The 26,703-nt window shown below is 47.0% G+C and overlaps 1 protein-coding gene across 8 annotated transcripts in view; it reads right to left on the reverse strand.

Annotated features, from left to right (window-relative positions):
• Window positions 1–952: 952 nt before the first annotated feature.
• The window catches only part of WDTC1 (WD and tetratricopeptide repeats 1), a 524,512-nt gene continuing 498,761 nt past the window's right edge, over window positions 953–26,703 (reverse strand). For all 8 annotated transcript variants that reach the window (XM_086957606.1, XM_086957601.1, XM_086957604.1 and 5 more), the window contains one exon: window positions 953–4,845. In XM_086957606.1, the coding sequence (XP_086813732.1) occupies window positions 4,648–4,845 (198 nt within the window). In that variant the 3' untranslated portion in view covers window positions 953–4,647. The remainder of the gene's footprint in view (window positions 4,846–26,703) is intronic.

The raw sequence follows: 26,703 nt of genomic DNA on the forward strand, positions 1-26,703 counted from the left end.
AGCATGCTTCGACTTTTTTCTTCTTGTGTCTTTGACTTACCTGAACGGCTCGATGACTTGGAGTGGGACGACTACCTTGGACTCCACAACAGCTTCCAGAACCTCTATGACTGACCTCGAAAGTCGTGGCATAGAGCCACCATAAGCTTGAGATCACTCTCTCAAGGCCTTCGGATACTTGGTGCGGCAGTCGGGGCAGGCCTTTGAGTCATGCTCTCCTTAAAGAGACCGTAAGCAAACAGATAGATGTCAGTGACAGACCCACACGAGTGGGTCAGTCACCGACATCTATCAGTGACAGGCGCCACAGGGTTTGAAGCCAGCCTTCTTTTATGACATCAGGTGGTAAGACCTCAAAACATCGAAAAAAGTTTAGTCAAATAGTGCGCTGTCTGGGGTGGAAAGAAAAGAACTGATGTCAGCGCACCTGGGTGGCACCTATTTGGGCACTGCAGACATCCCATGCGGCGCGGATGGTGCCAACAATGCCACGTGGAGCCAAACACCATCACTTACTTGAGCGCATGGGTACTGCCAAGAAAAATCTTCTGGATCCAGTCTGATGCTTGGGGTAAATTCTGAAGGAATCTCCTGCTAGAAGCCTTCTCAATAAAGTCTGATCCCGGAGTATACTTCTCTAAAGAGGAATCCATGACCCGAAGGTTCCATTATAATTATGGTTTTAAGCAAAAAAAATATAGCAACAACTGCTCCAAAGTAATGTGGGACTGGAGAGTTGTATCCTTACAAGTCACAGTGTAAACTTCAAAGCATTCACGGTAGCAGCCAAAGGAGGGACAAGGGATCAGTGGAAGGGAAAGGAGGATGACACTCTTGCTCATAAGACCAAAACCAGAACGTGCTACTCACTTTATCCACAATGATTTCCACCAATGGCCATTTTGTTGTCCCTACTGCTGATTTCAACATAAATGAAAGCAATCAAAACTGGTTTAAAACATTTTTATGCATTTTTATTGTCACCCAATTTTTGCAGGACAGTGCTTTCTCGATTTGCATCGAATATATGTTCAACACTTTACACCAAATACTTTTCAGTAAATCCTCTCTTCAAGAGAACACCCACCAACTGCAGAGAGGGGGGCGATGCTGGAAAAAATATATGTGATCACTCTGTTAAGGAATTCGATGGAGAGCTACAAAGAGCAGACAGGACTGCATCACCCATCTGCCCTATGGGAAGACATACACGCAAAGTCAATTTAAGGAAGATGGACTTGAAAGGCATCTTCACATACTGTCAGTTTTGAGAATACCAGGTCCCCTGGTGTACAAATCTGAAAACAAAAAAAAATCCTAAACGGCTACCACACACTTTGAGATCTTGTGCTGCAGCCAGATGGTGCCAACCTCAAGTGGCCTTGTCACTAATCTCTCTAAAGAGAAGAATGCCACTAAGCCCTTCCAGCTTACACCATCCTGATAACCTCTTTAGATAATGGACCAACTTGCAGCTACCCTATGTTCATTGTTCACCATCTTTTCCCCATTACTCCTCATAAGTAAAGAGGTCTTCAAATTCTACGGTCACAAGGCACAAGCTGCTGCGCAGCCCAGTTTCCAAAGCTCAATCCCAGCACCTGTATCACCTTGTAGTAGCACAGAGCTTCCCACAGCACTCAAAAGAAGGCTTTGTGGAGGGTGATTTTACTGTATTGTTCAGCCTTCGAATAACAAAAAAATGTACAAGGCTTGTTCATTGGACGGCATCACATGGCAGAATTTCCCAACCAAATTCTAAAGAAAAGGAATTCCTCTCCTCAAAGCTTGCACACATCATACACACCCTTGCAGCAACACATAACAAACGTCTTCTTAGGACTACAGCTTTCTTTTTGAGGGCTTAGACACAAACATCTAGGTCTTACTTGTAGCAGAGCTGCTTTGGGTGCCACATCTTCGCCGACCCCTTGTGGTGAATAGGGACAAATTACCCTGTAGGGAAAGTTCCCTATTCCCCGATAAACAAGTGTGCCTCTTGCAGGAAAAAGAAAAAAGGGTCACAGAGTCACACTCAGTGTGTTGACTGGCTTTCATATTCCACTACTGCCCAGACAAGACCTGATGAAAAAACATCCTTTTCTTGCAGGGGAACAGCGAAGAGTTGTGTTTTATGTTTGAGGCATTGTCTTTTCCACAGGCCTGCCACACCTGTTGACTGCATATCATTTCATGTCAGATTCAAGGACACATTTAAGCAACTCTGGCAAATGATGGTACCAAGTTCAAGAAAGTATCTCACAGTGTGTAAGTAGGTATCGAAGGTAGGAACTCATGGGTACTTTGACTGCAAATCTGAGGTCTTGATCAAGAAATCAACCAGTTTTCCTCGTAATCCCTTAAGCTCAACATCAATGTGGCCCATATCTTCTTGTGGCTAGGATTCCAATGAGTCTTACAAAATGGAGGAAGACTAATTCAAGAGTTCCAAAACTGAACTGATTCAAACTCAAATCACACCAGACAAAGAATGGAACCTATACAACTGTTCCTGCACCCAAACATTGGCAATCATAGCATTCGGTTGTCTCGGAGCAGACATAGTAGAGAAAGCTTAAACTACGCAAGATACAGGAAGGCCAGGTTAGGAACAATTTAGCCCTTATGGTCTGAGAGCACACAAAGTTCTGGAAGGTGGTTTAAAAATCAGGCAGACTGTAGCAAGGACATTCGTATGCACTGAAGAATGTAGACCACCACAGCTGAACACCTTCTGAGGATCCTAAGCGAGTGCATGTCAGAGAGCCTCTGAGCAGGAGTTTGTGTCCAGAGTGAGAAGCTAATGCACACTGTATCTCACCTAACACCACTTAGTCTGCTTTGTGGCAAAATAGCGAAGCTGGAGTATCCCAGATCAACCCAGTCTGGGAAACTGGTGCACTGGCTTTCATTACGATGTCTAATTGTGTTTGGCACCATCAAAAACAGAGCTACTGGCCAAAACATCTCAGAAATCAAAAGGGGAACCAACTGTGTTCAGGAGTCTCTCAAATGGAGACGGACTACTCTCAACCAAGATAAAAGTGTAATGGGATGGTGTTACTGGGGAAACAGAGCCCATCATGCTCATCACACTCATAAGCAAGCCCTGAAAATGGAGAGTAGGTGAGAGAACTGGAAAGGTCGTACACTCCCCAGGGTGTATCAGAAAAAAAAATGGAAGTTGTAATCCGATGAAAAACGTACCAAGTGGAATCGCTCCAACCAGAATAAATCCTAGATCTCTCATATCGTTTCCAGTCTGCAGTGCTCCTGATGAAGGGTAAATGAAGTAAGCCAGCAATAGGGGTCAAAAGCAACAAGCCAGAGGAGGGGATAATAAGCAAGAGGTGAGGTGAACGGATAAGAGAAGAGAGTATCAAACAAGAGGAGAGAGTAACTACAAGAGAAGAAAACAACAGAGAAGAGAAGAGAGAAAAAACAAAGAATGGAATGAACAAGAGGAGGAAACAAGAAAGGAGTGAGGAAGGTCCTAGAAAGGGGTGAGAGGCAGAAAGGAGTAAGAAACTGACGGATAAGAGGAATAAGGAAGAAGAAATGAGAGGGACGAGGAATGGACAAAAGGAAGAAGCAACGGACAACAGGAATGTGAAATATGCAAGAGAAGAGACAATGAGAAATTGGAGAAAGGAATGAGGGTGAGAGAACAAACAAGATAGACATACAAGCGTAAGGAGGCAGACTGAAAATAGAGAAGAAAACCCCTGGGGGGGTAACTGGAGGGGGGCGCGGAAAACATATGCTAGAGGGAAGAGGAAAAAGCATAAGTAGAGAATCCGGACAGGAATAGAAAGGTACAGTAATCCCTTGCTGGAACATTTAATTTAGAATGTCAGCGCAATATTTTGATAGCCAATCTTTTTTTGCTAGCAATATGGCTGAGGCTGTGAATACCTCAAGCTGCCTTCACTCCCCCTGAAACAGCAGGACCCTCATAGGGCACTCCACAATAAAAAGTCTACAGCAAAATGCCAGAGATGATTCAAGGCCAAAAAGAGTTATGGTCTCAGATTTCACAGGCGCTGAAACTTTTGCTAAAGCACTGCAGCAAATCCAAAGAAGGCTAGGAGGGACTGCAGCAGGTGGAAAGACGGAGCAGAGATCAAACCTGTCCACAGATTCTTGGCCCCTCAAGGTCTCTTCCAGGAGCTGAGAATGGCGCCAATTAACGACTGCAGCATTTTTGAAGAGGACTAAAGCAGTATGTTATGCTGTGTAATCACATCTCACCCCTCTTTACATTACAGTTTTACTCTACTATTAACCATACAGAAAGGGCGCCATCTTGCTCTCTGTAGTAACAGCTTGGCACTGTGCTGCATAGACCATTGGATCCATCAGTGAGTTCAAGCAAGTTATTTGTGCCGCCTTACGGTTCTGTAGTGCATGGAAAAGGCTTGGGGTACAAAAGTACAAAGAGGGCCTCCCAAATGGTGCAGGAGGAGAGTGAGGTGATCGGCATTTTCCTTCTGATGCCGTTGCTGCCCGCCTGGACTTCTAGCCACCTTGACTAACTGTGCATAGCATGAGGCAGTGCAGTCTCTTGCCACTGCCTGCCCATCCAGAGCTTATAGGAAGCAGCAGACTACAAATCTCCCACCGGCTCGATGGGTCATCTGTTGGGATCTAGCTGGGCCGGCACTGCACTTGCCCCTCCGAGCTGTCTTCATCGTCCGAAGCCCCAGGCCCTCCACTGCTTAGTCCTGTGATCCGGTACCCCATGTTCAGTAACATAACCTCTAGAGGGTCAGCGTTCATCCGTCGCTGGTTGGCCTGGGAAGCAGCCTCCATGTCCTCCACCACACGCCCGTTGACGTCTTCACTCTTTAAAGGAACAGGGGAATAGTTAATGTTTGCAGAAAGAGAACAGACATTTGCCAGAAGCATGTATCCCAAAGCACTTCACAGAAAGTTATATTCACCTTGTAAGCTTGATAGTCTGAGTTGTTAAATGAACTCAGAGTACAACAATATCTGATATTAAAACGACACCTTAAAAATATATTTTAAACAACGCTACATATCCAAGTAAAACTTAACATCTGACAAAGGTCATCTTTGGTCAGCATTCATTTTCAGGCAAAAAAATACCAAAAGCTATGCGTGGCAAGGTGGTGAGGCATTAACTTTGAACATACAGTGGTATTTCAAGATCATGCTCTACATGTGGCCACAGTCCATCTCCTGAATGGTTTTCTTCATATTGGGTTCCATACTTCTGAAGGATAACAAGAGCAAAGTACCATAATGTGCCTCCGGGGAATCTGCAGGGTGCTTCTAACAAACCAGGCACTAGAAAAACGTTACAAAAGACAGCAGCACTGCTGACTTTGAATAGCAAACAAGGAATAGTTACTTGCTTGTAATCCTGGTTCGTTCTGCATCCTAGGAATCATCAGTGAAGTAATACAAGTTAAAAAATTACCCACTGCAAGCAGGGACCCCACACACCAACATATATATCCATAGAAAAGGTGAACCTTCAACATGCCCAAAATATCGCAGAGTACCTTCCAAAACCCTATAAGGACATGGTCTTCTATATTTTACCTGTATGTGGTACTAAAAGGCATCTTCTCAAAACTACATTGCAACACTTATAACCTAAACAGCTGCCTACATATCCAAGCAATGAGGAAACATGCTTGCAAGACAAAAAAGCCTTTACGGATCAGAGGCTTCAAATACTCAGGAGGCCTCATTCTGGCAGTTGCCTCACATAGTTATTCTTTTTAAGTGAACAGTAAAGACTAGAATCAAATTGCAGATGTTCTACTCAATACCCAAGAAAATAAATCAGGGAGGAGGAAGGGTAGTTTAGGACTTCAACGAAGATTCCTACAATGCAGGACCAAGTAACTATTACTATCTCTTGTGCATCGGAAGGTCTTCATTGATAGTCATAATTGTTCAAATAGAATAGCATGTTAAAAGGTAATACCCCTAGTAGCGCTTGGGCATTGGAATAAAAACTGTACGTAATTAGGGAAGCTAAAAGTAATTTAAATATTGTGTAAACAAAAAGTTTCTTCATAGTAGCTTGACCAACACTAGAGTATGATTTAGATTCAGAATCAAGACAAGTGCCCTCTGAAAGTATGGCCAGGTTTTCAAGTGGCAATCTTGCAAATGTCTTTAAGGGGAGTCAATGTCCAGGAGTTCTGGAAACCACACCCTTCTGGTCCAATCTGGGGCCACCAGAATGACTTTGGCCCGCTTGGTTTTAATCTTCAGGACTTGAGCCAAGAGGCAGAAAGGCGCATGGTCTAGGCATGAGGCACCTCAGAGGGAGACTTCATTGGAACTCTAGTATGCAAAAACGCCATCATTACATGTTCTCAGCGGTTACGACAAGATCGAACCAGGGGTCCCAGCTACACTGGAAAACACCATGTTCTACTTTATACAACATACATGATCCGCTAGGCAGTGGCAATGGAGTTTATCTGCCCTAGAGTTTAGAGCTCCCCTAGGTCAATCAATCAATCTTTATTGCAGGATTACTAAAAACCGTTGCAACTATAAAACAATGTATCAAATTATACGATATGATAAGACCACATTTTTAAATACGCTTTAATAAAACAATGATAGCTGAGTTGTTTAAAGTTCGAGCCCTTATATGCGTGGCAACTTGTGCCGATCCATAAATCTCAGGTTTTACAAGCGATCTGTTAAAAAGAGAGAGTAATTTAAAAGTTTTAAGATTATTGCATTTGTGAAGTTTTAGATAGTGCTGGCATTAGGATGCTGCATAGCTCCAGGTAGCAGAGACGAGCAGGTACTGATTCTATTAGGCCATGGTGCCAAGGCGGATTACACTTAGGTGAATTGTAAGGTGTCCCCACCAAGTGTCTGCAAGTTGGAGAGTAACATTTTTCTGCTTTGTCTAGAAATTAGTTAAGGCGGCAGGCTAGTTGAAGTTCCTCGCTTTCGAGGCATGCCTTAACTGCCTGCCTGCATGTTCTTATTCCCATTTTTCCCATTTTTTACAAAGCAGGTTTTAGTATGCATCTTTGTTCCTTATCCAATTTCTTGCATATGCATAGCAGGTGTAGCATGTTCTCTTTTGAATCTCTACATAGTCTGTAGTTATTTGGTACCAATATCTATATTACTTAGATGTTTCCTCAAGAGCTATAATGTTAGCTATACTCAAATCATATGTCAACAATTGGCACAATGGTTAACTTAACTCCTCGCTCTCTGCTAATTGGCATCTCCCATCCTCTCTTCCCTCCCCCCTCCTCCAGGCATGTCTCTAATTAATGCGGCTAGGCAGCTTTCAGGGCTATTCTCCAGGGACCACCATCCAGTCATCGTGGTCTCTGTCTTCCCTTTAGTACTTCCGCTAGCTGGGTAGTCCTCACCCTCGCCTTACACCGTTACCTCTCTCTCATGCATTCATACCAATGTATTTTATGATTCACTCTCCCTGTGTCCCTCTTCTAAAATGTCATTGAGCTGCTCAAGGTGTATTGTCAGAGATTCCCATGCCATAGCTGCTTCTAACGTCTAACATCTTCTCATTCCCATTGTGCCTGGCGTTCCTCAGCCATTTTGTTCCTTTGCATCCTGCCCACCGCACAAACTCCACCTACCTATTCTAGGACCTCCCCTTGCCTTCCAGTGACTTCGCTAGTATTAGTTCCAGGTCCTGAAATTTACTGGTAATCTTATTCTTGGAAGTATGTGGGAATCTGTGTAGCAAGCAGTATCCTGAAGTCATGCTGCTTTCTGTTGTAGGAACGTACCTCCTAGTAGCCAGCGGTATATGTGTGTGAACCTCCTCAAGTGTATTCTCATCACCCTTGTTTTCTCTAAGTTTATACTTAATCAATTTGTAGCTGAGTAGCTGTACGTTGTGTTAATCAAATGTTGTAGGCCAATCGGTGTGCAACTTATTAGGGCAATATTGTTGGCGTAAAGTACGTTTGAGAGGTTAAAACCACCCAGTTTAGGAGCATAGGGGTTGCAGTAACTCGGGGGAAGGTACCTGACTAAGAGGTTGAATAAAGTCGGACCAGGACGCAGCCGTGTTTGAGGCCCTTGGCCATCTGAACTTTCCTAGACTGAGATCCCCCAGGTGGTTCACTAACCGAGAAATGTCCTGGCAAGTCAGTGACTTCGAGATGCAGAGCCTACTGACACAGCATTCAAGACACCAATCCACCCTGCATGTCGCAGTACCACATCGTGGTGGTGTTGTCTGTGAGTACCTGTTTTAATCTACCCCTGAAGGATGGTAGAAAAGCCTTAACGTCAAGTGAATCGCCTGCAACTCCAACAAATTTATGTGGGTCACCACCGGAGACCAGAGCCCTCTGACCTCCACCTTTCACAGATTGCCTCCACAGCTCAGTAGTACTGCATCTGTGACTACTGTCAGTTCTGGATAAGGAGATGGGCCAGCCACTGACCCAATGATGGTCTAGAAACCAACACTACATATCCTTTGCAGGTTCCTCCAGAACCTGAATGCAGTTTGAAAGGTTCCCCTGGTGCTGTGCCCACTGGGACTTCAGATCCTAATGCTGTGCACACATGTGGTATTTGGCGAGTTGAACAAGAAAGATGCAAAAGAAAAGAGTCCCAGTAGTCTCTATGCCATCTTCACTGAGATCCAGGAGAGAGGCTGAAACATTGTGATCATAGTCTGAATATCCTGGTTTCTCCGCTCCAGGGGAATGCACAAAACCTCACTGAATATAGGATAGCTGTGATAAATGTTCTGTCTGTGAAGGAGTGAAGTGTGACTGATACTTTAGTAGTGAACCCCCATGATGTTAGGATGTACCCTGTCCTTTGGAGGTGGTCCACGATTGCCTAGGTAAGCCAGCCTTGAACCACCAGCCATCAAGGTACAGGAAGACAAAGACACCTGACCTCCGAAGATGCTCTGGGACTACTGCCATCACTTTTGTGAACACCCGAGGAGCAATAGTAAGAACACAGCAAACTGGACTGCTCCTGGCCCATTATAAATTGCAGGTAACTCCTGAGGGCCTGCAGGACGGGAATATGAAAATACGTGTCCCGGAGGTCCAATACTACCAGAGCAGCCAAGACCCAGGCCAGAATGAGCATCTTGAATTTATCATTCTGCAGGAAGGCATTTAGAGAGAAGAGATCTAAAACCAGACAAAGCCCTTCAGCCTGCTTCAGCACAAGGAAATAGCAGGAGTAACACTATGTTCCTACTTTCAAGACTGGAACCCTCTTTATGGCTATGAAGAGTCTGCACATCGTGTTGCAAAACAGCTGCGTTGATGGGGGTGACAAGGCAGAAGAGTAGTAAGGAATGGGAGGGTGAAGCTCTGCTTGACAAGTTGGAGAACCCATGCATCTGAATATATTGAAGGAAAGGATTGATCCAGACTCCTGAAGGGTGGAGGGTACAAAATGGACAAAGTAAAGCTGTTTTGTGGTTGTGGTTGCAGTGAGAGCGAGGCACTGAGTTGCACAGTGTCCTGGATACACTGAACATTGTCTCACGGTGGAGCAGACTGTTGTGTCAGTAGAGGGGTCTAGAGATCGTGGTCTTGAAAACTCATAGTGTAGCTACGAAAGGGGTGAAGCTCCTGAGGAAATGATCAAGTAGGGGCAAACAGCCCCAGGAACACACTGAGGCCCGACTCCTGAAGCATTCAATTGTAGAGTCAGATTTTTCATCAAAAAGGTGAGAACCATCAGTGTCATGACCATTACAGATGCCTGGACATCTCCAGAGATGCCTGTGGACCTCATTTAGGCATGCTCCAAAAGCATCACAATAGTGTCCATTGCTCGAAGCAAGCAGTCAGTTGTGTAGAGTCCAGTCCATATAACAAATTTTGACACATTTTAGCATCCTGTATAGTTTGGGCTAAAGACGCCCCCAGGACTTCTGGACCTACTGGAAGCATTTGCACACTGCATCCCATAAAGCATGATTGCAGCAATCTACAAGGCAGTTGTCACAGACTAAGCACAAGGCAAGACTGGCCGATGAAAACAGGTAGTTGCCAACATTGTATATTTTCTTAGACTTAAAGTCAAGAGGAGTTGTGGGAAAGACATTAGGGTTGACACTGCTGGCGGACCCTTGGACCAGCAGACTCTCAAGTGAAAGGTATTGTGCCAAAAAGTCAGGATCACATGGTGTCATTCTGTGGCGATAAGCTGTCAGTGCAGCGCAGAGCATAGCTTTGCCCAAGTACAATAGATGGTATTCATTAAGGTATCATTAAACAGCAATAGCGGTTCAGTAAGTGACTGGCCAGGCTGAATAACCGCCATCCTGACATTAGTTTTGACCTCCACTGCAGGGAGCTGCAGGTGAAGGAGACCTCTGCAGCCTGTCTCATGACCACAGCAAAAGAGACATTCTCCTCAGTGGCAGTCCCACGGGAGAGACAACCCCAGTGTATGGTGAACTGCCCGGGCCACTGGCAAACAAGAGTTCGGCATACCAATGGTCTGCATCACATTCATAGGCAAATTCGTCCTCCGCATCATAGTTGGAATCTTATCCAAAGGTCAGATGTAAGGTATGAACTCGCCGCACGATAATGGCAAATTATTGGAGTCAGAAGGACTGGCAACAGACTGCGCCCCCATGGCTTTGGGGCATGGCCTCTGTCAAGTTGAAGCTGGCTCGAAGTCGGAGACTACGATAGGTAATGGCTCCTCTTATGGGGCTAGTGGCATCGGAACCAGAATTAATGAGAAATTAACCGGTGCAGAGAATAGCACCAGAACCGAAGTCTGTCCCGAAGCTACAGCGGAACAGGATGTGTGTTCTGGAGGCACAGTTGGCACTGAGAGCGAAGATGTTTGCATGATCCTGACTGATGGCCACTCAAGAATAGTGATACTTGAATGATGAATGGGATGTTCAAGACAACACCACATTCACATCACACCATTCAACCAAATGTACACTAATCCTGCACAATTTCAACAAAACACCATACCTCTTGTGTATGCTTTACAACCTTACAAGAGCTTTGCTACAGACTATGAATTGAGGTCATTAAAAACAAAGTCCTATGAAAATTATAATTGATTTTGAACGGTCAATGATTTACACTATAAACAAACCATAGTGTAGTACACACATTCAGGGATATTGGTTTCCATTTTTCACAAGACATTTGGTGAAAAATACAAAAAACATCCTTAGCACCGGATTATAAGGCAGATAAACTTCAATTTGAACTCAAAAAGTTAACAGCATTAGCATTGTACCCCCCGAGTGTGTGAATGATTTTTACACTGCAATTATACAACCACTGTTCTTTAAGCAAAAACGTATAGAACTTTGCACCATTGTTAAATTATTTTGAACTAAACTGGATTGGTCTCTATATGCTGCAATGTTGCAGACTGACCCAGAAAGTTGGGTAGCATCGGGATCAAATGTATGCGCTATCCCTAGGGCCCATAGCATACCTTGTGGCTATCAGTCACAGGCATCTGTTTGCAACAGTCCCATCAAGGTTTACACTTTGTAGTTTTGGGAAGGGACATTGTTCCTTTCATACTGGACATAGAAATATAGGAGAAAAATGCTTTTCAGTGAGGAGTAAGCTCGGATTGCGGCTTAATTCGCGAAAAGAAAGAATCTGTTGTCAGTGAGCCCGGGTGGCACTTATTTGCTTCCCTGCTCATCACTTGATGAGTGGAATGATGTCAGAGCGTGCACAACAACACATACCAGCACACTAAAGTTTCCGGATTCAGTTTAAGTTCTAGGGGAATATTCACTTTGTGAGGAATCTGCAGTAAGAAGTAGCCATCAAAAATACCTGGAAAGGCCTGATATGTAGTCTTGCATTCAGGACAATACAAATGCAGGAAGCCTTGGACTCTAACAGGGAAGAGATCTGTTGGGCTGATTGACTGGAAGCCTTCAGAAGGCGCTGATATTTCTCCCAGATTAAAAAACTCTCTTCACCAAAAGAAACACTTTCCTTGCACTATTTCAAAGATGCCTAGAGAACTTAAAAGAGGGATGTTACTGACTTCTGGACAATTATCTGTCACCTAGACCGAGTAAAAGAAACTTTGCTGTCCAAAGGTCCTACCCCACTTGGGACAGCAAGCCATTATCAGCCAATAGTCTAGAAAAGGGTAGACAAATATTCCTTGATTTTAACTGTGGACTGCCACTACTGCTTTGCATTTTGAAAAAGTCTGTAGGGAGGACAGCAAACCAAACATACTGGTAATGCACGAGTTACTTACCTTCGGTAACGATATATTTGTAAGAAACAGTAGTTAGTGTTAGATTCCTTACCTTAGAATATCCCCAGGAGTCAGGTTGGATCCAGAAAGTTTTCGTCAGCAGTACCCTTGCGTGTTGGTAGGCGTGGTCTGCGGCTCCGCGTCCGTCGTTGGCGTTGTGATCGCCGGGATGACATCGGAGTACTTAGACGCCGCCCTCGCGTGCAGACGTCAGTTCTGTACATAACTTTCTGTACCAGGAATGCAGAGCCATGATAGAAACCAACACTGGTGTCATGAAACTAGGGCCCTCAAAGGGAGATACCGTAATCCTAGATATCGGTTCGCCGAACTGAGAGGATGGGTGGGGCGGTAAGGAATCTCACACTAGCTACTGTTTCTTACAGATTTATTGTTACCAAAGGTAAGTAACTTGTGCATCTGAAAGAAACAGGTTAGTGTTAGATTCCCTACTTTAGAATAGATACCCCAGCAATACCATCCCCGATGGTGGGTCTGCGAACCAAGATCACACCAGAAAGTCCTGGAGAACGGAATGGCCAAAAAAGCCATATCCCCAGACTTGGCTGTCCAGGCAGTAGTGCCTGTGCAGTGAAGCCAAAGTAGCTGCCTGACAGATGTCCTGCAAGGGGACTCCCCGACCCAGGGCAGTAGTAGCAGCCGTGGCCCAAGTGGAATGGGCGCGCAGCCCCACAGGAGGCTCCTTTTTCGCCAAGGAAAAACGACCCACCGAAGAAGCTTGTGCAACGCCAGTCCCTTCTTAGCGCCCGCGTAACCAACAAAGAGCTGGTCGTCCACCCAGAACTGCCGTGTGCGGTCTAGATAGAAGGAGAGCGCACGTTTTAGGTCCAGACGGTGGAGTCTCTCTTCCTCTTTCGAGAGATGCAGAGGCGGAAAGAAGGTGGGCAAGGTGATGGACTGCCCCATATGAAAGGCTGTAACCACCTTGGGCAGGAAAGAAGGACGACCCAACAGAACAACCTTGTCCGGATGGACAGAGAGGAAAGGAGGTTTAGAAGATAGAGCCTGGAGCTCACTCACTCTTCTGGCAGAGGTGATTGCAACCAGAAATGCAGTTTTAAGAGTCAGAAGACGTACAGGACAGTTATGAAGTGGCTCAAAGGGAGCGCACAACAGATAAGTCAGTACAAGGTTCAAGTCCCACTGAGGCATCACGAGAGGAACAGGAGGAAACATGTGTGTGATGCCTTTCAAGAATCTAGGGGACTTGAAAAGATAAGGCTGATCAGGAAGCCTCAAGAAGGCTGAAATGGCAGAGAGGTAGCCTTTGATAGTGCCCAGAGCAGAGCCCTGATCGACTGACATGCTGAGTAGCTCGGGATACCAGTATCTTCATGCCCAGTCCGGAGCCACAAGGATGACTTGGGCCCGGTCTCACCTGATCTTCTTCAGCACTCTGGGCAGAAGTGGTATAGGCGGAAAGGTGTACAACAGACCACAGCTCCACTCGCGACGAAAAGCGTCTCTGAGCGACTGCTGCCTTGGAAATTCCAACGCGCACAACTGATGACATTGCGTGTTCTCTTCGGTGGCGAATAGATCTAACCAAGGCTCTCCCTACTGCCGAAAGAGACCTTGCGCCATGTAAGAGTTCAGACGCCATTCGTGATCCATCATGCACCGGCGGCTAAGTTTGTCCGCCCTGGCGTTCAGGGTACCCGCCAGGTGTTAAACCACTAGGGTGACGCCCTGGTGTTCTAGCCATGTCCAGAGACGCAGAGCCTCCTGACAAAGGGTCCACGACCCCACCCGCCTCGTTTGTTGCAGTACCACATGGCGGTGGTGTTGTCCATGAACACCTGCACTACACTTCCCCGGACAGAGGGAAGGAATGCCTTCAGTGCAAGACGGATCGCCCGCAGCTCCAGAAGGTTGATATGGAGCCGGGACTCCACCGGAGACCAGAGGCCTCTGATCTCTGCCTCTCCCATGTGGCCCCCCCATTCCAGGAGGGACGCATCCGTCACTACTACGTGCTCCAGTTGGGGTAGGGAGAGGGATCTGCTGCTGACCCAATCGCGGTTCGTGAGCCACCACTGCAACTTACTAGCAGTGCCCTCCAAGATCAGGACATGGTCGGACAGGCTGCCCTGATACTGTGCCCACTGAAACTTCAGGTCCCACTGCAGAGCCCGCATCCGCCACCTGGCGTGATGCACCAGAAAGATGCAGGAGGCCATCAGCCCTAGGAGCCGCAGCGTCAACCTGACCAAAACTCAGGATAAAGGCTGAAAGATCGGAATCAGAGCCTGAATATTCCGAACCCGCTGCTCGGGAGGATAAACTCGAAATTGCGCAGAGTCCAGAACCGCTACGATGAAAAATGGCTTCTGAGATGGGCACAGGTGTGACTCCGGCACGTTGATGGAGAACCCTAGCGAGTGCAGGAGGTCGGCCGTAGTCTGAAGGTGGGAAACAACTGTTTGGGGCGAGCCCGCCTTCAACAACCAGTCGTTGAGATAGGGGAAGACTGGAACGCCTGATCAGCGCAGATGAGCTGTGACCACCGCCATCACTTTCGTGAACACCCGAGGGGTGCTGGTAAGGCCGAAGGGGAGCACGGTAAACTGAAAGTGCTCATGGCCTACCATGAACCGCAGGTAGCGCCGGTGGGCCGGCAGGACGGGAATGTGGAAATATGCGTCCTTCAAGTCCAACGCTACCATCCAGTCTCCAGGGTCTAGGGCAGCTAGGACCTGAGCTAAAGTCAGCATCTTGAACTTCTCCTTCCAGAGGAAGCCGTTGACGCTCCGGAGGTCCAAGATAGGGCGTGGGCCTCCTTTGCCCTTCTTGGGTATTAGAAAGTAGTGGGAGTAGCAACCACGTCCTACTTCTGGCCCAGGAACGCGCTCGATGGCCCCCTTGGCCAAGAGGGCATAACTTCCTCCTGCAGAAGTTGCAAGTGATCCCCCGACATGCGGTGGCATGGCTGGAGGTGTCGTCTCAAAGGGGAGGGAGTAGCCCCTTAGGACGATTTGCAGCACCCGCCTGTCCGACATGATGGAGCGCCAGTGGAGGAGGTGATGGCGGACCCTGCCCCCACCGGCGTCAAATGGGCCTGAAAAGCCGGACTAGCAAGGCTTTGAGGCAGAAGCTGCAGGAGCAGATGTGGACTTACCTTGCCGTTGTCCCCCGGTACCGCCACAGCAGTTACCACATCTGCTGCCGCGTTGAGGCTGGTTCTGCGGCCTGTGGCTGGCAGGACGTGTGGGGGTGTCCCTTCCTTGGCCACGAAAGGGGCGAAAAGCAGAACTTTGCTGGCGAAGGCCCAACAGGCCCAAGGACTTGACCGTAGCCCTGGAGTCCTTAAAACACTCCAGCGCACTGTCTGCTTTGTCACCAAAGAGGCGACGGCCATCAAAGGGCATTTCCATCAGCATGGCCTGGATATCACCCGAGTAATTGGCAGACCTAAGCCAGGCGTGGCGGCGAACTGCCACTGTCGTGGAAATCGCCCTTCCGAGTGAGTCCGTGGTATCCAGTCCACACCTGATGGAATAACGCGCCGCATCCCGCTCCTCCGCAAGGGCTTGGGCGAGCTGGGCCTCCTCCGGGCACTGGGGCAGCACGTCCGCAACCGTGTCCCACAAAGAGTTGATATAATGGCCCACAAGGCAAGCAGTGTTGATAGACTGCAACCCCAAACTCAATAAGGAGAACAGTTTCTTCCCAAACTGATCAAACCTTTTGGATTCCCGATCCGGGGGTGCGGTCGGGAATACGGTATGGGACGTCGAGGCCTGGATCACCAGGCTCTCGGGTTGGGGTGCACAGACAGAAAGCTAGGGCCGCCCGGAGCCAGGCGGTGGCGTCGGGCCACATTCCGATCCACAGGGGGCATTGTGGAGGGCTTGGACCCGGTGCCCAACAGAACGGCAGTAGAGGCTCCGAGGAGCTTACTGGCGGCTCCTCAGTGAGGAGATTAGTCCTCACAGCCGCAGCAGGGAGCTCAAGAGCCAAGGCCTTGGCTGCCCTGCGCAACACCACACCATAAGTGGCACCCTCCTCCGTAGCCACGGAGGGAGGAGAGATGAATCCAGTGTCGGGTGAAGTGTCCAGACCACTGGCCTCCCCTAGCTCGTCTGCCCTGTCCTGGCTCAACTGGCACTGCTGTGCCAGAGGGTTCTCAGACCCCTCCCAGTCCTCCCCTTCATCCGTGTCCTGGTAAACAGGCTGGAATGACGGAGCCGGGTTGTAGATGAAGGTCTCACCCATCGACGCCAGAGTCGGCGCTGAGCGGCGCCGTCCCGACGCCGGACCCAAATCCAGACTGGGGCTGAAACTGGGGCGGACGTCGTCAGAGGACAGCGCCGGGAGCGACACAATGGGGGTCTGCGCCAGTGGAGGAGCCATAAGGTCAAATGGCGTCACCCGGTATCCGGGGACGGATGTAATGTAATGTAATGTATGTGGTCTTGTAAAGCGCACTGCTGCCCTGAGGCGTAGTGGCGCTGTAGACCGCTGGGGAAGCCGTCCTGGCTATCCCTGTGAGATGGTCCCTACTGGGTATCTCCAAGGTGAAACCAGGCATCCCCAGCGAATGTGGGGGGCCGTTGTAGAGATGAGGCAAGCTAATGCCCAGAGTTGCCGAGTGTGATCCCTGGTTAGAGTAGGCACCGCGGCGAGAAATATCGAGTCCGCTGACCCTGGTCCACAACCCTGGCGCGTCGGGAATTGAACCCTGGCCCCATGCCGTTCTCTGCTTCCGGGTTTGCCGCCTCTAACCAGTGAGCCACACCACTCCGGATCCCACGGTAACCAGCGGCGTCGGGACCAAAGTCGACGACAGAGCACCCGACGGCGCCGGGGCCAGAGCCACCGGCCCGCCTCGGCCCCAGGTTGGGTCTGCGGGGCCCGAAGTCGCGCCGACAGGCCTCAACGGAGGGGAGTGAGTCCTCATGGCAATGAGGAAATCACGAATCTCCTCCGGTGTCGCTTGCAGGCCAGGGACCGGAGGGTATTGGTCTGGAGGAGGCGCCTGCGGCTCTGACGGAGCCGCGCGGGCGGTGTTGCCCAAACTCTCATCCGCGGCGCGCGAGGGGAATATGAAGAGTGATGTCACCTCTTCGACTTCTTCTTTGAGTGCCTCGACTTACCGGAGGACTAGTAGCCAGATGAGTGCTGGCAAAGACTCGATGAGCGACGACTGCATCTCCGCGACCGGTCCCTCGACCGGGACCTCGAGCAGCGCAGATTCGACTGCCGGAACTCTAGTAGCTTGCGGGACCGCTCCCTTCTAGCTTTCGAAGTCAAGGCCCGGCAGTCAGGGCACGACTTGTCATCGTGGTCGGCCCTGAGGCAGTAGAGACACCGATGGTGGGGGTCGGTTACTGACATCAGGCGGTGACAGGCGTCGCACAGTTTGAAGCCAGGCATCCCTACGGTACCAGGAGTCTAAGTCGACTCAAAAAAGAGATCCAAAATAGACCAAAAAGTTAGTCAAAAAATGACTAAGACTACTGCTCTTCTCGGATCTACACTAGCTGGTGCGGAAAAAAGAAGAACTGACGTCAGCGCGCGAGGGAGGCGTCTAAGTATTCGGACGGCGTCATCCCGGCAATCACGATGCAGATGACGGACGAGGAGCCGCAGACGACCCCTACCGAAGCGCAAGGGTACAGCTGACGAAAACTTTCCTGATCCAGCCTGACGCCTGGGGATATTCTAAGGTAAGGAATCTAACACTAACCGGTTTCTTTCAGATCTGATGTTCTAACTACAAATAGCTTGTCAATCTGCAGCACACACAATCTTCTTGCCTGAAATGGGGGAAAGTTGATGAAGGACTAGCACAACGTGCCCCTTTTGAAGTACTTGTTGGCTCTTCATACATCCAGTATTGGTTCCTTCTGTTCTTTTTTTCTGACCCATAAATATTTTGAATCAATGCCTTATCCTCTGTGAGGAGCAATGACTGGTCGTATTGGATGCATCCTCAGCAACGAGAGGGGATGGTTAGTTGGAATTTTGAAACTGGCTTTGGTCGAACAGGGAGTGGAGAAGCCTTGAAACGTAGAGTATAACCATTTCTTACAATAGTCAGTATCTACTTATCTTTCATGATGTTCCCCCACTCCTCCAGATGATATTCTCTCTTCCCTACAGGAGTGGCTAATCGAGGGGAAGAGTTTAAAGTCACTGGCAACCTCTAGAGAGCTACTGTCCGGAAGAGGTGGCTGGTTGTGAATAACCTCTCCTTTGATAAGGGCAGCTTTGATCTTGTTGATCTTATGGCTACTGTTGCTGCAGATACCACCAACCACTATTAGCTGGTTTTTTTAGCTTCACTTTTCTTTTTCGGTGTGCTGACTAAACAAATGGGAGCCAGAAAATGGGAGATTGCAAATTTTCAGTTGAATGTCAGTCTTCAAGGTGGTCAAGTGCAACCAGAAAACAAAGTTACTTCCCTGTGGTATTGATCTTCCAGTTGGATACTCCAACTGGGCCTTATTAGTAGACCTAAATCAATTCCTCAGAATGGGATAATGGGCTTGACTGCAGTTAGACTGAGAATCTACCAAGAAAGAACTTTGTACGTGCCTGTTACTCCCGTTCTCCAGTATTGATATTTTTCATAGATTCACATGCTTGAATCATCCCCTATCATCAAACTGGGAAACCCACGGTATCATAGAAAGCAGTATGTATCAATAGAATAGGCTGTAAAGGGAATGCAAGATTCAGCTTAATAGCCTACCTATGTCCTTTTTAAAAAAAAGGCCTAAGTTTAACAATGACGAATCAGGCAACAGCACCCTTAGAATAATCCCAATAGAGGATTGTCCATACTGGATAAGAAGGAGAGCCTCCGGTAGGAGGAGGGTGGGTAGTATGTGAATCTATGAAAGATACCAATACTAGAGAACAGGAGTTACAGGTAAGTAACAAGTTCTTTCTCAAGTTTTGGGGTATCTTTCATAGATGTACATGCTTGAATCAAAAAGATTAGCAGTGCAATACATGAGCAATAAAATAACACATGATTATGACAGCAGATGGGGGATACAACATTATACATTGTATGGCAACAGGTTCACCTTACTGGAAAAGGTGCAATAGTACTGCTTGACCCACAGCTGTATCAGAGCTCTGCGTCGAATCCAGAAAATAGTGTTGCGTGAAAGTGTGCCTGCTCTTCCAGGTTGCAGCACAGCATATACTTTCAATGGGCACTTTAATGGTTTGTCTTAAAGGCCTGCCTCCCTTAGAATGAAAGAACTGGATGGCTGTTGAAATCCATCTTGCTATGGTGGGCTTGGACACTGGTCCACCTTTATTATTGTTGCCATAGGCCACAAAAAGTTAATCAGTAGTATGAATATGCTTTGTGCGATGTAAGTAAAACTCTCAACATCTATAGGTATCGAGTATGAAGACTTTTTTTCGCTGGTGTTTGAGGATTGGGGAAGAAAGTCTTTGTCATAACTGGTTGATTTAGATGAAAATCGGTGGGAACCTTTGGTATGAACTTGGAAATCATCTAAAGAGTTACCATGGTGCCTTAGAATTGCAAGAAAGGTTCCTTAATAGTGAACATTTTGACCTTGCTTACTCCTCTAGCAGAAGTAAGAGCTAGTAGCAACACCACTTTCTAGGTAAGGAACTTCAGTTCAGCCCTTTAGATAAGCTCAAATGGACTTTCACTCAGTTGGGATAGTATGGTTTTAAGCTGCCATGCAGGTGGTGGTGACTTTATTGGAGGATAAGCTCTGAAGACTCCTTTAAGGAATTGGACGATTACTCTGAGACCACAAGGAAGGAGATACCAAAGATCGCCTGTACCTTGAAATAGCAGCCAGATACATTTTAAACAAGCATTGGCATAGCAAATAGGTCTCGCGTTTGGGATCTTATAAGTGTTTAGCCATGCAACAGTTGATGTTGTTGCACCAAGGATATTGTACTGCATAACTAAATACTTATAAAGGTCCCAAAGGCGAGACCTATTGACTATGCCAATGCTTGTTTTTTTTATTACTTTCAGCAATGCTGCACAGCAGCTCTGCTGCTGTACAACATGGATAAGCAAAACAGTGACGAAAGCCAACAGCTCTTGCTTAGACAAGGCCTGTAGGATTGGCTAATGCTTGTGTTCACTGAGTGGGGTAGTGGTTAGCATTAGACGAGGAGTGTCCAACATAAGCCAAAGAGGGCCAGCGATTGAGAATATTCACATAAGATCCATTCATATACAATAAATCAAACTGTTTCAACGTAAATCACCATTATCCTCAAAAGGTGTCAAGGATCCAGCCTAACTGGACCATTATTGTTCAACTGTTTCAGATAGTCTTTGGGATTTGAGAGGGGACATCACTGGCGGTGGTGATGCATGGCTGCCCATGGGACACATTCTTCTGTCTATAGAAGACAGATACGATTGTCATCACCCAGGCCTTCAGTTTTCAATGATTTGGCCTCCGCATCACTCTCCTTTAATTATTTGGAAGCTTTCTTCCTTTGTGGGAAGAAAAGGAGTCCTTGATGCGCCTATGCCATTTGTTACACAGTCTGCGACAATCTGCAAGTACTGTGAAATGCTGACACTGAAGCGAGCTGCAATAAATCAAACCTCTTTAGAGCGTCTCCGCATGTCAGCAATAATAGTGTCCCTTTAATAAATGCACACCAGTCTGTCTCCACGTGCAGGCAATCACAGAATCGCTATAATAAATGCACCCCAACTCCGCAGTACCGTGCCCTATTGTCCCCACTGCAGACAAAGTGGGTAAACTGAACCAGGGTCTTGTTTTGGCAAGCAAAGTTTCAAAATACTACTCATACGAAGAACTTTTCAAATGACATATCTAATGTTATGTGGAAGGAACAACAAAATAAACGAGCTTGAGGTGATTATTACTTTGACATGCAAATGCGCTATTTTGCGCAAGTTGAAAAAAGCATCCCGAGGTACAGTGCTTTTTTCCAGTTTTATACTGTGCAAAGGCAACCCAATTGTATTGTAACGCTTTACATTTGCACTGTTTACACTACACAAGTTCATGTTAATTGTTTAGGCATGGTAGATAATGTAATTTGCCCAGAATCACAGGATTTTGATCTAATGCTGTGACTATAACCTAGTTCCCGAGTTGGCATCTCTGGCTATAACGCCACACTCCTCTCCCCATTATTCAACCAAAAGCAGGAAGCACATGTAAAAATTACAGTAAGCACAAGAGCAGTCAATTTCACATTCCTGTGTCCCCGGTTGAGTATTCTGGCTGATAAGGGTACTCAAATGCCATGCATTCTGGAATGAATATTTCACTTGAGTTCTATTATCCGGCAATTAAATGAACAACAATAAAAAAAAAATCAAGCTACATTCTTTGATTGTCAGTTTTACTGAAGCTAATAGGGGAATGGCTGCCTGGAAGCAGCGTGGTTACACCTTACGCTCAGAAATATCACTTCCTTGAGAGAAATACAAAGCAGACAGTGTAAAAATATACTCTTGTCCTCACTTAACTAACACCATGAGCACATTTTATAAATAAAGATAACTTCAAATTCCAAGTAAATCCAATTTTCCATACGAGGCTAGCGGCTTGATGCAATTAACCCAGGCACACGTTCGGCAAAGGTCAGTGTGGTATCCTCACTCGGGGATGCTGTTACGCGGAGAATGGACGAGCGGGAGCCTGTTCAATTATGCAAATATGTCACTACGGGGAGGGGTAGGAGTCAGGGTCCTGCCTGGTAGATAAAGTGTGTGTGAATATTCATGGGAGACTCCTTGGGCCTTGCGTTCGTTGCCTGCCTGCATTAACAGTGCGTAGCACTTCTGATAGTACGGCGGTCTCTCTCGGGGATTCCCTGCTTGACTGTCAGTGAAAATGAAGGCTAAGGACAAGGCTGCAAGTTTCTCAGGCCCAGTGCTTCCTTTGTAATAACAAGTCAAATAATTGCACGGAAACAAAGGTGTACAATCTAGAGAGAGCAAGGAGGAGTCCGGATAGAAGGAAAAAGACACAGGGCGGGACAATCTAGGGAAGATCAATTGCGAACTAGGAGAGGGCAGCATGCCTTCAAAGGACCAGTGAGTCTACTTTACAATAGACGGCCAATTAGAAGAAGTGCAATGAACAACAAGTGGGAGGGGAGTGCACAGAATAGAAGAGACGCCCTGGGAATGCTTCTGAACACGCACGTGTGAAGCATCAGCTGTTTGTTCTTTTTGGAAGCACATACTTGTGCTTGTAGTGCGCCCCTGCGCGCTCCCGCAAGCTGTATGCCGCCACAAGCACGAGTATGTGCTTTCAAAAAGTGCAGAACGACGGCTTAAGGGTCTCCTACGCAGCGCATGCGCGCTGCCTAGGCGAGACCTAAAAATTAATACACAGGACTGGATTTGGCTAGAGCTGACAAATATGGCAACACTTATTTGGGAGGCGATGGGATAGGATGTACGTTAGACTTCTTACACCAAAGACAAAACCGTTTCCATTTTAAGTGATATGTTTTGTTAGCAGAATCAGCTCTGGCCTTTGTAAGCATAGTTCTACAATCCTCTGGAATGACTAGGTGCTGAAGCTCATGCTACTCACGAGCCAGGATGAATTCAGAGAACTCTGGTCTGGATGAAGGACCTGCTGTTTGCTCATCGACAAGTCTACTTAGGGCTTGAGTTGAATGTGGTTGTCCTCCGAGGAGCTCTGTAAACTAGTGTTGTCTGGGCCATCGTGGAGCGATGAATACTAATTGGCATGCATCCCTTTTCATTTTTCTGAGAACCCTGGGAGTAAGTGGGATCCGTGAAAAGGCATAGGCATACATTCTGGACCATTGCATCAAAAGGGTATTCCCCAAGAAACCCTTTTGAGGGTATCTGCTGGCGTAAAACCATCATTTTGTGTTCTGTCGGGATGCGTAGAGATTCACTTTGGGCTTGCCCCCATCGCTGAAATATGGCATTCAGGACCAGCTGGTTCAGTTCCCATTTGTGACAACTTTGGCTCGTTCTGCTCAAGGTGACTGCTAGAGAGTTTTACACTTGTGGGAAATGTTCTGCCCTTATGGTCACTTAATGACGTAGGGACTATTGCCAGATAGTTTGAGCATCCTGAAGCAGAATCCTGGCCCTTGTACCTCCTTGTTTGTTGCGGTAATGCATACTCGTGTTGTCTGTTCTTAACACAGAGGACCACTGAATCCTCTGCAAGAAAGCCTGAAGAGCCAGTGAGTTTGCTCTGAGCTGCAGGAAGCTTATATGCATTATGGAGTCCACTTGCCCTGAATTTGTAGGGCTTGCAAGTGAGTTCCTCACCCTTATAGAGAAGCATCTGTTGTAACAACTTATTCTGAAAGGGATGGCAGGAATGTCAGTCCTACAGGCAGATTGCTGGAGCTTGTCCACCAGGGAAGAGCTGCTTTCAGTACAGGTGTGATCTGGATGATGTCATCGAATTGTCCTTCAAACTGGAGCAACTGTGCGTCTAGTTCTTCTTGGATGGAACCCATTTTGAGACAAGCATGAGGCACTAGGAGAATGGCTGAAGAGGACATGCCAAGTAGAGATTTGATCAGACGAACTAAAGCACACTTTATTTTTGAAAGTTAGCGGGCCAAAACAGAGATTTTCTGTTGCCAGTCTACGGACAAGAATGCCTTGCTGAACAATGTGTGTAGAGTTGCTCCCAGAAAGGTTATTCTCGTGAAAGGCAAAAGGAGAGACTTCTTAAAGATGATTGTAAGCGCCAGGGTTTGAAAGAGGTGAAGACATGTGGAAGTATCCATTAACCCCTGTTGGAATCTTAATCAGTCAGTCGTCGAGGTATGGAAAATCTTGAAGGCCTTTTTGCCGCAGGTAGGCTGCCACTGGTGCGAGACAATTCGTACATATCCAGGGCGCAGATAGGAGACCAAAGGGGAGCACCTTGAACTGGTAATAAGTACCGGCTACTGTGAGTCTCAGGAAAATGCGATGCCTGGAAACATAGAAATAGGCATCCTGGAGATAAAGGCTGGTTAGAAAATCTTTGTGGTTGAGAAGGTGGAGAATTTCCTGGAGGGAAATCATACAGATAGATTGCTTCTTCAGGTGGTTGTTGAGTTTTCTGAGTTGAGAATGGGGCGCCACTTCCCTGATTTCTTACTCAGTAGGAAAAAACAGGAGTAAAATCCAATTCCTTTTTGAGTGTGTGGAATCTGTTCTATGGACCCTTTTGACAATATTGTTAGACCTCCTTATGAAGGTGACATGGGAGGAATTTTGTTGGTGGAGTCGGAGGTGGAACCTGAGTGAACTCCAGGGTATGGCCATGCGCTATTAGATTTAGGACCCACTTTTCCGTACTAATTTTGCTCTAGTGATGCAGGTATTGGGAAATTCTGCCACCCATCAACAGATGCGTTGGGGGTGTAGCCAGCACCTTGAGGTTATCACTGCTTCCTTGCAACATATCTGGCGGAAGCAGCCTGTCTCCTTCTTGGTTGCTGCTTAGAATAAGCTGCTGAGGGCAGTGCTTGATAGGTTAATGCTGTTTCAGTGTCTGCTTTTAGGATCTGCAGGCTGTCATTGACGTGCTTTCAAAATAGAGAGTCACAGTCAAAGGCCATATAAAGGATCTTCGTTTGAACTTCTGGCCGGAATGATGTGGCCTTGAACCAACCCTGGCGCTCCCAAAGGACAGCAGATCCTGCTCACTGCGAGAAGAATATGGATGCAATATCCATTGTGCAGTCAATTTCAGATCCTGCCTTTTTGCCTTCCTATAAAATGCAGGTAGCTTCAGCTTTTTTGTCTTCCAGCACGAAGCCCAGATATGTGGCGATGTCTGACCACATCTGGCAATGGACAGTTGTTCCTGACATCACTGTGAATCTCATTCTGATATTATCTAGTCACCTGCCTTCCTTGTCAGGCGGAGAAGAGATTGGAGTGGAAGGATTTTTGGACCTGCGTTGTGCAGTCTGAGTAATGAGCGAATCAGGTTTTGGATGTCAGATCAACCAAGCAAGTGAGTCCTATAGAGCTTTATATTTTTTTATCTATCTTAGGGAGACTGGCTGTGACGGTCACTGGTGTTTTCATTATTTTTACTCCCTCCTCCCAGATACAATAAACAATCTTTTTTTGCTCTCACTGTAATTCTGGATTGCTTCTTGGAATCGTACAGAAAACAGTCCAATTGTTTAACAGTAATGGGGAGGTGGAAACGCTTGGCCACTCTCTCCATTAGAGTGTGAAAACCCCCAATACTTTCTGGTGGAGAACCCACTGGTTGTGGAGCTGGATGGGGAGGTGGAGTAAATGAGGCAATCATCCCATTCATTGGTGATGGTTTGATTGTCCAATATTTTGCTGCCTTCTCTATTCCCATCACCATCATCATCTGTGGTAGACCGATCCTCTCGAAGAGGCATATCGATGCTGGAATGTGGTTTTATTCTTGGTGTAGATGGAGGAGGCATATGGTCCGGTAATTTAGGTGCAGGCGTAGGTCCACTGCAGGTGGTTGTTGCGCTTCAGCTGGTGTTGGGAAGCGCTTTTAGTAGTCCTGAAGCATGCTTTGCAGGTCTTGCACCAGAGCAGCCGGAACCTGGACCATGCCTGGTGGTGGTGGAGGAGGAGCATAAGGGTGGTATTGCTCCACATAGTGCGGGCTTTGATAAACAGGCTCATAATAATCCTCTTCATCTTGATATTCAACGTGCAACTCTGAGGGGCTCTGTGGTGCACCAAACATTCCTTGATCGTCTTCCTCAGATTATTTAAGATCCAACAAGTTGCTGTTTGGGAGTGGGGACACTTTGCCAGGAGAGATCTGTATTCAAGGAGAATACTTTCAGGAGATGGAAAAATTCTCAACAAGGTAGTTAGTCTATGGTAGTTTCAACGGTGTTGGCAAAAGCAAGATTGGTGGTTTCTTCTGTTAGAACTTTGCCAATGAGGTGGACTTTTCAGATGGCTGCATTGTCGACGAGGTTTTCGTCGACCATGGTACTGACACCGATGTGGTCGTCGACGGTGTTGGTAAAGTCTTCGTTGATGTAACTGTCTTGGTCAACTAGGTGGACATCGTCGACGGAGTGGTCGTCGCCCATAGAGTGTTCATCATAAATGGAATGGATGTAGATACTGAAAGCACTGATGGACTACCAGTCATCATTGAAATTCTGCGTTTAGGTGCCATGGACCATGGTTTTGACGGAGTTGATGCCATCAACATTTGTTTTGTGAGCTTGGTCTTCTTTGAATCCGGTTCAGAGGAGAATCTAGGTTTCAATGGGAGGGCTATAGATGGAGCAGAAAGCTCAAATTTAGAGTCTGAGGAAGTCCTTTTTTGTCTTTCCTCATGAGAGGAGCCTTGTGTAGATCCATAGTGGGTCTTTTTAAAGGCTTTCTTGCTTCTGTGGGGGAACTCATGGTGAGACCGTTCCCTGTTTCTGGAAATCTGTGAGGAGAAGTAAAGCTCACTACCTTCCTCA

Source organism: Lissotriton vulgaris, chromosome 2_1 (genome assembly GCF_964263255.1).
Source record: "Lissotriton vulgaris chromosome 2_1, aLisVul1.2, whole genome shotgun sequence".
In the NCBI taxonomy this organism is placed as follows: domain Eukaryota; kingdom Metazoa; phylum Chordata; class Amphibia; order Caudata; family Salamandridae; genus Lissotriton; species Lissotriton vulgaris.